This window comes from Rhamphochromis sp. 'chilingali' (genome assembly GCF_963969265.1).
Source record: "Rhamphochromis sp. 'chilingali' genome assembly, chromosome: 2".
NCBI classification, from domain to species: domain Eukaryota; kingdom Metazoa; phylum Chordata; class Actinopteri; order Cichliformes; family Cichlidae; genus Rhamphochromis; species Rhamphochromis sp. 'chilingali'.
The window spans coordinates 7,985,231-8,001,430 of record NC_137930.1 but is presented as its reverse complement, the minus strand read 5'-3'; the positions used below and the strand labels follow the sequence as shown (position 1 = coordinate 8,001,430).

General features: G+C 39.6%; 1 protein-coding gene across 1 annotated transcript; it reads left to right on the top strand.

The window, feature by feature from the left end:
- The first annotated feature begins 1,208 nt into the window (after window positions 1-1,208).
- Window positions 1,209-4,155, top strand: LOC308392219 (uncharacterized protein). Its single transcript, XM_080875160.1, has 2 exons — window positions 1,209-2,710; window positions 3,925-4,155. Exons 1-2 carry the CDS (start codon window positions 1,448-1,450, stop codon window positions 3,952-3,954), a joined length of 1,293 nt encoding a protein of 430 aa, XP_080731286.1. The 5' UTR covers window positions 1,209-1,447; the 3' UTR covers window positions 3,955-4,155.
- The last annotated feature ends 12,045 nt before the right edge of the window (window positions 4,156-16,200 follow it).

Below are 16,200 nucleotides of genomic sequence, written 5' to 3'. Positions count from 1 at the left end.
CATCTCCTGCGTTGCGTTCGTGTGGGCGCCCCGTGCTAGCAGTGTCCAAGCGTTGTTTCCCCTCCCCCCCTTTTCATACCCCCCCCCACAATGGCTCTGCGGGCCCCACACTTTGGGAAGGTCTGGCCTAAAGGAAGCATGTATAATGTAAACAGAATAGGTTATGCCCTGAACCCTGTGGAACTCCATAATTAACCTTAGTGTGTGCGAAGAGGACTCTCTGTTTACATGAACAAATTGGAGTCTATTAGTTAGATATAATACTGTACCTGTAATACCTACAGCATGCTCTAAATGCTCCAGTAAAATATTGTAATCAACAGTATCAAATAGTGCACTGAGGTCTAGAAAGATAAGCACAGAGATGAGTCCACTGTCAGAGGCCGTAAGATCATTTGTAACCTTTACTAAAGCTGTTTCTGTGCTGTGATGAGCTCTGAAACCTGACTGAAACTCTTCAAATAAGCCATTCCTCTGCAGATGATCTGTTAGCTGTTTGACAACTACTTATTACAAATTTGTTGAGACAAAAGGGATAGAGATACATTTCTTCTGTTATCAGATCTCCACTCTCTTAAAACAGAAGTGTGGAAAACAGTTGTAGGTAATCCCATGCACCCTTGGCAACAGAACAACCTAGATAGAGTATCTCTTTCAGTAAAAAAAAAGTGCTTGGCAGGCAATTTTGGTTACAAAGGATTCCAAAATAACCAGTTACTGTAATTACATAAAAATTTTCAGTAACATGCTAAATTCAGTTATCACAAAAATGTTGTAATTGTTGCTTTTGTTACAAAGATCCTTAAGTTATCTGCTCACAACCGTTGGACAAAAAAACAAACCAAAACAAACAAACAAACAAACAAAAAAAAAAACCCCAGGCATACTTTTTTTTTCCTGTGCAGATAGTCAGCTGATTTCAGTTCCTATGCAGGGAGGTGGAACTTTTAAGGGGTGGAGATATGGACATTACTTTTACTTTTATTGCACAAAAGGACAAGAGCAAGATGTTAAAGTGTAAGTTGTGTCCAAGACATAAAACAACTGCATTATGCTGCTAATACAACTTTAGCTCTTTGCAAGCATCTCCACATATAGCATGCTAACGCAAACCTCACCCAGAACCTAGTGAGCTGTTATAGTTGAATGTATGCCGCTGTTGAGCCAAAAAGCGATCACCTGGCAAAAAACGATTGCAAGTTGTTAGATTTGTGTTCTCATGAGTAAATATATTAATTTATTTTATGTTGTGAAAGAAGTTTTCTGATTGTCATTTTATTTTGAAAAGGATTTTATTTTGGTGATTATAGATTACTTCACTTCCTGTTCCTGTTGTTCCGAAGCGCGAACTGCTGAAGTAATGTATCGTTTTCCCCTCCTGTGTTGTTAACAATAAAAGAAACGGGAAAAGTAATCAACCACCAAGTGTGTGCATTATTAAGAGAACATGGCCGAAGAAGAAGAAAACTCTTCGAGCTCAACAGGTTATGGGCCCAGGCGTGACACAACAGGAGGAAGATGGCAGAGGTTAGTGTTCAACGGAGACGAAAACAGTTACGAACTTTGGGAGGCAAAGTTTCTCGGCCACATGCGGATCATTGGTCTAAAGGACACTATATTATCAGCCACTAACCCAGATGCAGAGAAGAACGCTGAATGCTACGCTGAACTGATACAGTTTCTTGATGATAAAAGCCTTTCACTGGTAATGAGAGATGCGACTGACGACGGAAGAAAAGCTTTAAAAATACTACGTGATCACTACGATAGTAAAGGCAAGCCCAGAATCATCGCACTGTACACAGAGCTGACGTCTTTACAGAAGAAACCAGATGAGACAGTGACAGATTATATTATCCGGGCTGAAAAAGCAGTGACCTCCCTAAGAAATGCAAAAGAAGTCATCAGTGATGGACTTATTATCGCTATGATTCTAAAGGGGCTTCCTGAAGCTTACAAGCCATTTGCTATTCACACAACTCAAAGCAGTGAAGATTTAACATTCACACAGTTCAAAAGCAACCTACGAAGTTATGAGGAAACCGAGAAATTCGACAACAAAGTAAAAGCGGATAATGTGATGAAGGTTGATTTAACATCAATCACCTGCCATGGATGCGGAAACCGAGGACATTTTGTAAAAGATTGTCGCCAAAAGGGAACACCTAAGTGGTGTAGCTACCATAGAAGCTCGACACACAGTGATGAGACATGTAGAAGAAAAACCAAATACAGAGATGATGCGAAACTAACTGTAGTAAAACAAGAGGACAAGAAAGAAGAGCAGACTTTTGTATTTAAAGTTAGTCAAAGACTTCTGCCTACTGACATAATAAGAGAAGGACTAATGGTGGACTGTGGTGCTACTTCACACATCATTACAGAGAAGAACAAGTTCATAAAGTTTGATGAGACTTTTGATCCTGAGAAACACTACATGGAGCTCGCTGATGGATCCAGGACAAACAACGTCGCACTCAAGAGGGGAGATGCCAACGTCTCTCTACGGGACATACAAGGACACTGTACCACCATCACACTGAGAGACGCCCTGTTCATCCCATCCTACCGTCAGAGCATATTTTCAGTGAAGGCAGCTACAAACTATGGAGCACAGGTGATCTTCAAGAAGGGACAGAATGAACTGGTGAACAAAGATGGGACAGTCTTCTCCATCGAAGAATACAACAGACTCTACTATTTGAAAACGGTAAACAATGAAACATCATACAATGACATGATGTCCTGTGACACTGTTAATCTGGCTTGTGATGTGAAAACATGGCACGAAATTTTAGGACATTGTAATGTTAGTGATGTGTTAAAGCTACCCGATGTTGTAGATGGCATGAAAATCACAGGCAGTGGCATGTTAGATTGTAATGTGTGTACAGAAGGGAAATTCACTAACAACAGAAACAGACAAAGCGACCCAAAAGCGAGTGACCCATTACAGTTGGTGCACACTGATCTAGCGGGCCCCATTGAACCTAGTGGCCAAAGTGGTCATAAATACGCTATATTATTTACAGATGATTTTTCAGGGGCAGTGTCAGTTTACTTTCTAAAACAGAAAAGTGACACCACAGAGGCCACAGCAAAGTTTCTAGCTGACTGTGCACCATACGGCAGTGTTAAGTGCATTAGATCGGATAATGGCACCGAGTTCACAAGCAGTTCCTTCCAGTCTCTTTTAAGGGAAAAGGGTATAAAGCATGAGACATCTGCGCCATATTCTCCCCATCAGAATGGCACAGCTGAGAGGCAATGGAGAACTCTCTTTGAAATGGGGAGGTGTCTTTTACTAGAAAAAGAGCTGCCAAAAGAATTATGGCCTTACGCCATCCAAAATGCAGCACACACCCGCAACAGATGCTACAGTAACAGGACTAAAAGTACACCGTATCAGATGTTAACAGGGAAAAGACCAGATCTCTCAAAACTGTGGATATTTGGGTCAGACTGTTATGCATACATACATGATCACAAGAAACTTGATCCCAGATGTGAAAAAGGGATATTTGTGGGTTATAGTAAAAATAGCCCAGCATACCTGGTCTATAACCCTCACACAGGAAAAGTGTCAAAACACAGACTCGTGAGATTTATCAAGAAGAACACTGTTGAACAACAAACACAGACTGATGAATATGACACAGAAATTCAGACTTATGAACATGTAGTGCCTTTAAAAGAAAGTACAGAACAAAATGAAAATGCAGCAGAGAACATACCTCCTAGAGAAGAGGAAACCAACACAAATGAACCAAACCCTGACATAGAAAGAAATGAGGGTGATGAGCAAAACCAAACTGAGCGCTATCCTAACAGAGAAAGGAAACCTCCTAAATATTTAGAGGATTACACATCTAACTGCAAAGATTTAGCAAATGAAACCCCTGTAAGTGTTGATTATTGTTACAGAGCAACCTGTGGAATCCCCCAAACCTATAAAGAGGCGCTGATGTCACCAGAGGCACCAAGGTGGAAACAGGCAATGACAGAAGAAATCAACTCTCTGAAGGAGAATGACACATTCGAACTGACTACTTTACCTACTGGTAGAAATACCATTGGAGGAAAATGGGTCTACGCCCTCAAAGAAAATGAACAAGGACAAATATTCAAAGCCAGGTTTGTAGCAAAAGGTTACAACCAGACACAAGGAATAGATTACCAAGAGACATTTGCACCAACAGCAAACATGACATCTGTGCGAACCCTAATGCAAATAGCAGTCCAGAATGATCTTATTATCCACCAAATGGATGTTAAAACTGCATATTTGCATGCTCCCATTGAGGAAGAAATATACATGGAACAACCAGAAGGTTTTGAGCAAACAGAGTCAGGAGAAAACTTGGTGTACAAATTAAAGAAATCCCTTTACGGGTTAAAACAATCAGGTAGAAACTGGTACAAACTCTTGAATGACTACCTTGAACAAAATGACTTTGAAAGAAACCTTTCTGATCACTGTGTATACAGAAAGGACATTGGACATGAAACTCTACTCGTTATCATCTGGGTAGATGACTTGATCATTGCGGCTAGCAATACTAACTTGTTAAACACATTCAAAGAAACAATGAGGTCAAAGTTTAACATGAAAGACCTGGGGAAAATATCCAGTTTTCTTGGGATACAGTTTATACAAAAAGAGAATGAAATCAGGATGAATCAGAAGAGGTACATTCAAAGAATGTTGGAACGCTTTGGGATGTCTGAATGCAAACCCAGATCCACACCGTGTGAACTAAAAACGGACACTACTACATGTGGAGGAAGTGATGCAAATGAGACTGTTAACTCAAGAGAGTACAGAGAAATAGTGGGCAGTTTGATATATGCCATGACGTGTACGAGACCAGATATAAGCTGGGTTGTTAGCAGACTATCTCAAACACTAGCTCAACCCACGAGAGAGAACTTAGTAATGGCAAAACAAGTCCTCAGATACCTAAAAGGCACAAATGACTTTGAACTGATCTTTAAGAAAAGCAGTGAGAATCTAGATCTAATTGCTTACAGTGACTCTGACTCTGACAACAGGCTACTGTTTTGCACTTACTAAAGAGGGACCAGTAATATCTTGGAAAACAAAGAAACAGCCTACAGTGGCACTCTCAACATGTGAAGCTGAATACATTGGTCTTGCAACCACTACTCAGGAAAGCATGTACTTAACCCAACTGTTAAACGGCATGGACAGAAAAAGGTACACATGTACTAAACTGTTTGGGGACAACCAAGGGGCCATTGCGTTGAGTAAAAACCCAGTGAACAGACAGAGGTCAAAGCATATTGATGTGAAATATCACTTCATTCGTGAAGCGGTAAATGAAAGGAAAATCTGCATTGAACACTGTCCATCAGAAGAAATGGCTGCAGACATACTAACAAAACCAGTTACAAGAGTGAGACTCAGAAAGTTTCAAAAATGGTTCTTTGGAAATGCATAAGATGCTATGGGCTAGCAGCATGAGAACAAGGGGGGGTGTTAGATTTGTGTTCTCATGAGTAAATATATTAATTTATTTTATGTTGTGAAAGAAGTTTTCTGATTGTCATTTTATTTTGAAAAGGATTTTATTTTGGTGATTATAGATTACTTCACTTCCTGTTCCTGTTGTTCCGAAGCGCGAACTGCTGAAGTAATGTATCGTTTTCCCCTCCTGTGTTGTTAACAATAAAAGAAACGGGAAAAGTAATCAACCACCAAGTGTGTGCATTATTAAGAGAACATGGCCGAAGAAGAAGAAAACTCTTCGAGCTCAACACAAGTGTTTCTACTCATTATTGTAAAGTGTAATATCTTTGCTTATATTGGGAAATAGACATTATAAATAGACACTGGGAAATTGGGTATAGACAACAGGAGTTACAAAAGGATTATATATATTATTGATAACATATAAAAACCATTTAAACTAGCATCTTTAAAGAAATCCAAGGATACTTTACAGAAGAAAAGAATTAAATAAAAATATAAAAAATAAAAAGGCTTGAACTACAGTTTCTCTTTGTTATTAGAATAAATGCATTTCTTTTTCACCACTTAAAATATTTTTGTAAAAGCATTATGTTTGTTGAAATTTCTGCTTCCCTCTTCACCACATTTGTCTTGAAAAATACATTTGTAACTTAAGATTTGTAAATTGTGTTTTTTAGCTACAAAGATAAAAAGAATATCTAAGAATCACTTTGCCAAAATTGAGCAGTGTCACAGCCCGGTGGTCGATGTGTTGTAAGTGAAGACCTTAATGTAATAAAACAAGACAATGAGGCGGGAACTTAACGAAAGGTGAACCGATTTATTGGCTGATTCAAGGATAAGAAACAAAGGCACACGGAAACTAAGGCAACACTAACACTAACACTAGGGATAAGAGACAAAAAAAAAACCCTGAACATGAGATACATTGAACGTGATACATGATAAAAAGATAAACACAAGTTAAGCATTACGAGACATGGGGAAGCAAAACAGAACACACTAAACGCAGCACATGACACTGTCAAAGTAAAACAGGAAACACAAGACGCTGACTAATCACACACCAGGAAGGAAGGAAGGCTCAAGGAAACTGAACGGGCTGGGGAGACAATGAGGGGGGACACAAAGAGGGGAACACAGAAAACTGTCAAGGGAGATGAGAGGTAAAGAGGGACGCGAAGCGAGAGAGACACAAGAAGAACTGGGGAGAACATACACAAAGGAAAAACAAGCAGGGAAACTTGCAAACAGGAAGATAAGATAAGATAAGACTTTATTGATCCCACGGTGGGGAAATTTGTGTGTTAGGGGAGATGAGACACACCAACAAGACAGAATGAAAACAGAAATATAAATAAAAAGATAAAGCAATACTAAATAATAGAAAGTAAAACATTACAACACAATGAAATCACAAAAACACCATAACCCAAAATGCTGGATCAAAATGACCCAGAACCACGACATGCAGTTTCTACCTTGTGACAGGAACGATCATTGCTGCTCAATATAACTTAACAAAATTCATAAGAGATATAGGCAAACAACTCATTCGAAATATTTTAAATACTGGCAATGAGTTTTTGGCAAATACTGGAAATTGCAACCCACCAGCTAAGTCTGAACTTAAACAGGTAACAGAGGTACCAGTGAGCAGTAGGACTGTAGCCTCTGTTTCTACCTGTTTACGTAGAATCACTGTGATGATCATCTCGAAGTCTCTTTGTGCTCATCTTTGCTTTGCTGGTTTTATGTTCATTTGTGTGGTCTCACTAGGAGACCACACAAATGCAGGAGTTTGTGTTGGTATGTGGAACTGTAGCCTCAGGTTTATATTGTTAACTAATAATTATGGGGCCATCTATCTTTATGAAGTAGCGAGAAAGTAATGTAACAAGTTACTTTCTCTGAGTAATTACTGCATTACTGTTAAAAAATAAATAAATAAACAATTTGTAATAGATTGCTCTTTTTTAACGACTACATCTTTGCCATGGTCCCTGAGATTAAATGTGTTCTTTGCTTAAAATTCTTAGAGAATATAACTGAGGTTGAGTTCTAGTGTTGGGAGATTTTGACTCTTCTTTCAATTTCTGTGTAATTCTTTGATTGTTGTTTTCATCTCTTGCTATCCTGGTATGTTGAACATCAGTTTTACGGTACTATTTGAATCTCGTTTAATGCCGTTTTGTGGAATTTGGCATGTTTTGATGATTTACTGATTTGTCTTTCTTGAGTTGGTTAATTGTGTGTTTGAACCTTTGTGCTTTCTTATTCATGCATCCCTTTTCTTACATTTTCTTTCTTTCTTTCTTTCTTTCTTTCTTTCTTTCTTTCTTTCTTTCTTTCTTTCTTTCTTTCTTTCTTTCTTTCTTATCCATCCATCTATTTTCTTCTGCTTATCCAATTCAGTTTCAATGGAACATTAAAGGAACAGTAAAGTGGAAAATGAAAGTACTTATTGTTCTGTGATGAGATGTAAACATATTACAGAACATTATGTCATAGTGAACAAACAGGCACTGCTACACGCTTTCAACATTCAAATTTAAGAAACTGAGAGCTAAATGGAAAGTGTCCTATAGGAAACGACCTTCTTCTTTTTACATCTGTTTGCCCAGTCTTTAGGCTAATTAGGAGCATTTCTCAAGTGTCTCCAGTATGAACCACATGCTGTGGGAATGTTTCACAACACCCTAAGCCCAGAATTAATTACACTCTTGTTATCACACCCCATCCCTCCCCCCATGTCTCTCCAGCTATCATTACTTATCTTCTCCTAACTGCCTCACCATTGTCTGCTTTACAGCTTTTCTGGACACTGTGCTTCCTTCTTTTTGTTTCCCTATCTTCTGATCCTGTTGTTCTGGGGGTACAGTACGAGACTGTTAAAGACAAAAAAGGTACAAAGCCAAATGTCAAACAGTTAAACATCAAATAATCAAAGCAAACAATTCCTTAAGCTTAGAGTGCAATTCAAACTATTTAGAAAGGATTATACTAAGTAAAATGTAATCTGTGCTGAATGAAGACAGACTGCTTTTTCCATGGAAAGAGTGCTTGGCTGGTGAAGCTTAAAGCTTGCCTTTTCTTTTCTTCAGCAGGTACTCCAACTGGTTATGCTCCATTCCATCGCATCCTAAGGCGTCTCCTTTATCCTGTTATCTCCTCTCTGGTTCCTGTGGAAGGACTATGTGTCCATAACCCTGCTAGCTGATGTTTTTCGCTTCTTGATAGTCGTGGAATAAGCTTTTTCAATTTTCGCCCATTAACTTGGGCTTCACAGACAACCTCTACCCAGGCTCTGGCTCCAACGAGGATGGCTCTAATACAGTCCTGATCAAAAGTTTAAGACCACTTGAAGAATGGCAAAAATCATATTTTGCAAGGCTGATATTAACAAGGTTCCAAGTAGAGCAACATGCAACAAGAAGAAATGGGAGTGAGACAAAACATTTTTTTAAGCGTGCAACTTATTGAATACAACGCTTAAACTGAAACGGGCTGTTTTACAGCTGATTGAAAGTTTAGGACTGCATGCCTTTAAACAGCTAAATCTGTGCAAAAATGGGGATTCTGTCACGGCGAGTGGAGTGAGCTGTGGAGAAAATAAAGGAGGATCCAATTGCAGGCAGTCGTGAAGGTGTGAAGGTGGTTTATTGAACACAGGGAAAAAAATGGCAAACGAAGATTAAACTAAACTATACTGGGAATAACTAAACTACTAAACACAAAAATGAAGGAGGGTGGGCAGAGGCAAACGACGGTTGACAGCAGGTAGAACACACGGGTGATACATGGTAGATACACAGACAGACCAGCAAGTATTACAACAGAAGACACGGCTTAAATACACTCAGAGAAAAACAGGGCGATTACACATGGGGGACACAGCTGGGAGTAATTAACAAGACGAGACAAGGGAGGTAAAACTGAATACACTCACATGAGACGCAGACCTTCACAATAAAACAGGAAACAAGAAATCACTACACAAAGTAGGGGGCGCCATAATGGTCTAGAGTGCTTTGTCCTCCAGTGGAACAATGGAACTTCAGGAGGATCCCTATCAGGATCCAACAATGCAAAATATAATTTTTTGCCATTTTTAAGTGGTGTTAAACTTTGAATCGGGGCTGTAAATGTGTAGTCTTTAGGAAATAAAACATTCATTATACATTTTTTTTTCTGCTAATGTGTTGGATCTATTTTTTGTGACTGAGACATGGATGAGAGTTGGTGAATCTAGCATTATTTATGAAATGTTACTCTCCAACTGCTCATTTCTTAATGCTCCAAGGATGTCAGGTAGAGGAGGAAGAATATTGACTGTTTTTAAATATAATTTTCACTGCTAACTACTCCAGGTGCTAGTTTCCTCCTCCAGCTTTGAACTTGCATATTTGAATGGGGATGTTCTCAACTAGTAGTGTACAGTAATCTAATCTAATCAGTTTAAAAAACATTTTTTAAATGACTTTTCATGATTTTGGCTGAAATTGTGCCTAAATATTTTAATAGTTAGTGATTTTAATATTCATGTCTGTTGCCCTGATAAACTGTTAGCTTAGGAGTTTTTAAATCGTATTTAGTGTTTTAACCTTGTACAAAAGACCCTACACACTGCACACTCTTGACCTGGTGTTATCATGTTATATGGTTTATCTGTTTTTAATTTGGAAATTGGGATTCAGTGTTTTCTGGTCACAAACCTGTTTTATTTGAAAGGCGCTGCTGTACGTTTAACTCCTCCATTGCGGCTCTCTTCTCCTCCACTTTTATGAAGAAAATCTTTAGGCCAAGCACCCAAAACGTATTCCTCAGTCCTGGTTAAATGAATCGACCCGAGCAGTCAGGCATCAGTGTAAGAGAGCAGAGTGAAAGTGGAAGAAAGACAAATTGCAGGTTTCGTTTGAAATGTAAATAAAAGAGAAAAACAGAGATTTTTCTCAGATCACTCTGCCAAATTGTCATAATCCCAGTGTTCTTTTTAAGACTATCAGCTCTATTTTAAATGTGCCACAGTCTACCGCCCTGAAAGCCTCTGCTGACTCATGTAATCAATTCCTTTCTTTCTTTGTAAACATGTCGAGGTCAGGTCAGCAATAGTACTTCCAACATATGACCCACCCATGCTAATTCCCTGCTCAGCTGTTTTACATCAGTTTGAGCCTGTTTCATTTAAGTTCTCAAAGAGGTGGTTAGGCAAATGAAACCCTCTGGCTCTCACGAGATGTTATACCTGCATGGCTCTTTAAAGAGGTTTTTCCCTCGACTGGAACCTCAGTCCTTGCCATTATAAAAAATAATAATAATAATAATGGATTGGATTTATATAGCGCTTTTCAAGGCACCCAAAGTGCTTTACAATGCCACTATTCATTCACTCTCGCATTCACACACTGGTGGAGGCAAGCTATAAAAAATAGCAGTATTACTTCCAATGTGTTTCCTGGTGGTTTTAGACATGCAATTGTAAATCTTTTATTTAAAAAAAACTGGCCTTGACCCTTTACTTTGCTCAAATTTTAGATCAATCTCAAATTGATCTCATCCTTTCAAAGTTATTAGAGAAAATAGTTTTTACCCAGTTGAATAATGGTAAATGGCCTGTATTTGTATAGCGCTTTATTAGTCCCTAAGGACCCATCCAGTCATCCACCCATTCCTACACACACTGGTCATGGCAAGCTATATTGTAGCCACAGCCACCCTGGGGCGCACTGACAGAGGCCGGACACTGGTGCCACCGGGCCCTCTGACCACCACCAGTAGGCAACAGGTGAAGTGTCTTGCCCAAGGACACAACGACCGAGACTGTCCGAGCCGGGGCTCAAACCGGCAACCTACAAGGCGAACTCCCAACTCTTGAGCCACGATCACCCCTTTAATCGAGGATTTTTAGTCAGGTTCTAAACATTTACATTCCACTGAAACAGCACTCTAATGGGTTTTCAATTACATCCTTATAGCAAATGATTCTGGAAGCTCTGTGATTCTTGTGCTTTTAGATGTTACTGCAGCATTTGATACTGTGGACCACAGTATTCTTATCTCACGTTTGGAACACTGGGTTCCAACTGGGTGGCAGAACATTTAGTGTTACTACTGAACATTTTTTATCCACCTCAGTCCCCCTTTCCTGTGGGGTACTTCAGGGGTCAGTCCTTGGTCATCTTTTTTTCCCCTATTCTTGCAGCCTTTGGGCTCTATTCCTAGAAAACATGAGATATCCTTCCACTGCTACGCAGACGACTGCCAAATTTACCTGCCTTTAACACCTAATAATCCAGGCACCATCAAACTCTTTTAAAACTGCCTTTAAGATGTCAAGGCTTTGATGGCTCTGAACTTTTTGAGCTTCAATGAAAGCAAAACAGAGGTAATTATATGCAGGCCTAATAATACCTGACGCAACCCAGTTATTAATTATGGTTGGCTTGGGTCATACATCAGACAGCATGTCACAAATCTGGGAGTCATTATGGACTTGGATTTTAAATTTAATAAACAAATCAGTTCTGTGTTGCAACAAAGCTTTTTCCACTTAAGGCAAATAGCAAAGCTTCAGCCAGTTTTGTCAAGGCATGGCTTGGAGAAAATAATACTTGCCTTTATCTCAACTCGGCTTGGGTATTGTAATGCACTTTATGCTGGAGTCAGCTAAGCATCCCTCTCACGTCTTCAGCTTGTTCAACATGCTGCTGTCCATCTCTTAACTGGTACACACAGGCATGAGCATATCTCTCCTATCCTGTCCTCTCTTCACTGGCTTCCTGTTTATCACAGAATTTATTTTAAAGTCCTAAAGTTGGCTTATAAGTGCCTAAACAGTCTTGCTCCTCCATACTTTTCTGATGTACTTCAGCCTTATATTCCCTCCTGGGCCCTTAGATCAGCCAACTGCTGAGAGAGGCACCTTCACTTCCTGTTTTTAAGTCTCTTTTGAAAACACATCTTTTTTCAAAAGCATTTGGACCAGTGTGAGTTGACATGCTCTTTTTATTCTCTTTGTTTTACTGGTGGTTTAGTGGTTTTGTCTTTCGTTTTATCTCTTGTTTTGTTTTTGTACAACAAGCGCTATATAGTCAGTATTGTATAATAAATGTCACTTCAGGAAGTATCAATTATCTTTAGTGCACAATTTTATTTATTTGACCACATTTTGAAATTGACTGTTAGTAACAACACATGGGAAATACAGTGGAACCCCGGCTTACGAAGACCCCATTTAACGAAAAAGTCAAGTTATGAAATCACTTAACGGCAATATTTTTGCCCGCGGTATGGCAAAATGCCCGCGTAACATACACGTACGTATGTATGCTTTCTTCAGCCTCCACCAAGAACTTTGTCTTCAGCCAGCATCGCCTCACTCAAAAAGGCGATGGAAAAAGGCTCTTCGACATACGAAAATTTGGACTTACGAAACACCGTCTGTTCCACTGTATATTATTCTGAGACAGAAATTGTGGTATTATGATATTGAAGGCAAACGTCTGCAGTTAACACCACTTTCCTGATTAGTTTATTGGATGAAAAGTTAATTTCACTTCTTGAGGGAAACAGTAAGCTGTTTAGTTTGTTTTGTAGGTTAGAGGTCTCATTAAAGTGAGAAGGGGGGTAAAGCAGTGTATGCTTATTGGTGAATGACTTATCAATCAGTACAAAGTACAAACAACTAGATGGCACTTTGTTGGTATAGATGAGACATGGTCAGTGTTGGGAAGGTTACTTTTAAAATGTATTCCACTACAGATTACAGAATACAGAATACATGCCCCAAAATGTATTTTGTAACGTATTCCGTTACGTTACTCAATGAGAGTAACATATTCTGAATACTTTGGATTACTTAATATATTATCATGCTGTTTACAACTACGTGAATGTACTATTGCTGTGTGATTTATTACTATTACTGAAGGTCCGCGGCTCCGAACCGTAGTAAAGGGACCTCTGGCTAATACCGTGGGTTCCGTAGCCGAAAAATAGCTTTACTTTGTTGTGTGGGTCAACTTTGCTTGCGAGAGACAGAGAGAGGCGTTGAAAGGCTGCTCCAACGGAACTTATTGTTTTTGGAGGAAAACACGAGCACAGTGTACAGTCGAGTCTTAATAGCTTACTTACAACTGGGCTCGTCAGGCACTCTTCTTGGCTGCAGTGGTTATTATTATATTTACATGCTTCCAGCTCTCGTTTCTGCTCGATGACAGCTCGTACTTTTCCTTTTTTACAAAGATTTGAACCATTTGACCCGGTTCACCCTGAAACTATGGTTCAGGGTTGTGGGGAAACTACAAATAGAAAAGCAGGCTAAGACCTTGAATTGGATAGCTTATGACCCGGAGTTTGTACCTGCCAGGCTGGATGGGACCTTTAAACAGTGGACTCTGAGAGGAATTACTTCTTTTTGTTCACTAGCAACAAATGGGGGATTCCAAAGCTATAAAACCATCTCAGATACATACGGATTGGCAAAGCACGACTTTTTTAGATACTTGCAGGTTAGAGACTATTACAACAAAACGTTGCTAATCAGAGATGAAAACGAATACAACCTAATTCATATCTTTCAAGAGGCATACAAGAGAAATGACTCTAAAAAGATGGTCTCGAAAATATACGGTAGTATACAAGCCTCTAAAAATCACTCTACGCTGTACATTAAGCATAAATGGGAGAGGGAATCAGGCTCACGAATTTCGGAGGACAGCTGGTGGGGAATATGTGAGTCTCAGGCTACCACTGCAAATTCAAGGTCCTTAAGAGAGTTTGGTTGGAAGAATGTAGTGAGATTCTTTAACACTCCTAAACTCACAGCTCGGCAAACAGGCTCACAGAGCCAGGGCCTATGTTGGAGAGGTTGTGGAACCCCCATGGCAAACCATTTTCATGTCTTCTGGGCCTGCCCAAGGATTCAGCCATATTGGGGGGAGGTGGCCCTTGAGATAAACAAAATAATTGGGATTACAATAGACTATTCATTTGATACGTTGTATCTTGGCAAATTGCCTACGGCACTCCCACATAAAGATATTTATTTATTGAAAATACTTTTGGCTGGCTGCAGAAAGGCCATAACCCGTAGGTGGCTAAAGGCAGACCCTCCAACTCGGGCCCAATGGCGTGGGATAGTGGAAGAAATTTTTGGAATGGAAAGGCTTACCTTTGTCCTTAGACTCGAGCTCGAGAAATTTAAGAAGCTCTGGGAAAAATGGGTTGTGTACTCCCCTTTGCACTGCATAAATGAATATTACCATGATGTAAGTAGATGCTATTACTGGAACTGTGAATGTCTCCCATGCTGACCTTAAGTTTTGTATTCCCATACTGTAAAATGATAAATAAAAAGTTATAAAAAAAAAAAAAACTTTGCTTGCGAGAGACAGAGAGAGGCGTTGAAAGGCTGCTCCAACGGAACTTATTGTTTTTGGAGGAAAACACGAACACGGTGTACAGTCGAGTCTTAATAGCTTACTTACAACTGGGCTCGTCAGGCACTCTTCTTGGCTGCAGTGGTTATTATTATATTTACATGCTTCCAGCTCTCGTTTCTGCTCGATGACAGCTTGTACTTTTCCTTTTTCTCCCTCCCTCGCTCACAGACACATAACGTGTATGGCAGTCCATTCTCCCTGCAGCACGGACTACACTGCCCATGAGGCTACATTCTTTAGAGCTATATCTGTAGCATTCTGCCTGTTAGCTTAGCACAACAACAACAAAAAGGCGCTCTCTCACCCAGGAAACACGCAGAGAGAGAGTCACCCTGTAACCATGGCAACCGTAACACTGCCGCCTGGGACAACAGAACACGGCTGTCAAACAAAACCCAAACAGTCCTGACCCGCCACAATATGAAACAGGAAAGTACCGTACTGTAATCAATTTATTTCAACAAAGTAACTGTATTCTAAATACCACCTTTTTAAACGGTAACTGTAACGGAATACAGTTACTCATATTTTGTATTTTAAATACGTAACGGCGGTACATGTATTCCGTTACTCCCCAACACTGGACATGGTGAGGGGCGAGGTGGCTACAGGTGGAGGTTGACAGGTTGCTGTCCAGTCAATCATCCAATCCTAACTTCAGGAGCTTGTTGGAATCAGCCAATCACAGACACACCCACACAACCAGCCTTGTGGAAGGAGAAAGAAAATACACACCCAACACCCCAGTGGGAGGAGCGACACATCAACACAGGCGGCATGTGATCACAAACCACAACACTGAATCATAACAGCAGAAACAGCTCTAGCTCAGGTTAAAAATGATCTTCTTATGGCCTCTGCAGTGGACTCATCTCTGTGCTTGTTCTGCAGTGTTCAATATTGTTGACCATAATATTTTATTACAGTGAGAAATGTTCCCTCTAATTTTTTCCGTGTCTGAGCAAAACTCCCTGTGCGGTCCCTTGGACCACTGTGAGCAACAGCAGACGTGTGCACTGTGGTCACGCCAGCATCGAATCCATCCAAGTTACATGGTTTATTAAAATAATAAAATTACAGCATTTACATTTATGTTAGACTACTTTTAATTAACTGCTTTAGCCCACTTACAATGAAAATTTAAATAAATCTTGTTCATGACCTGTGTAGTATGTTAACACTATTGGAAGCAAAAATAACTTGAACTCCAACTTTGAAAACAACTTTTTTTTTTAATTATTAATTTTTATTTTATTTTATAAA

Coding starts and splice junctions, on each gene's coding strand:
- LOC308392219 (XM_080875160.1), top strand. CDS start 1,448: ATGGCCGAAGAAGAAGAAAACTCTTCGAGCTCAACAGGTTATGGGCCC. Junction 2,711..3,924: donor GACTCTACTATTTGAAAACG/GTAAACAATGAA, acceptor TTATTGTTACAG/AGCAACCTGTGGAATCCCCC.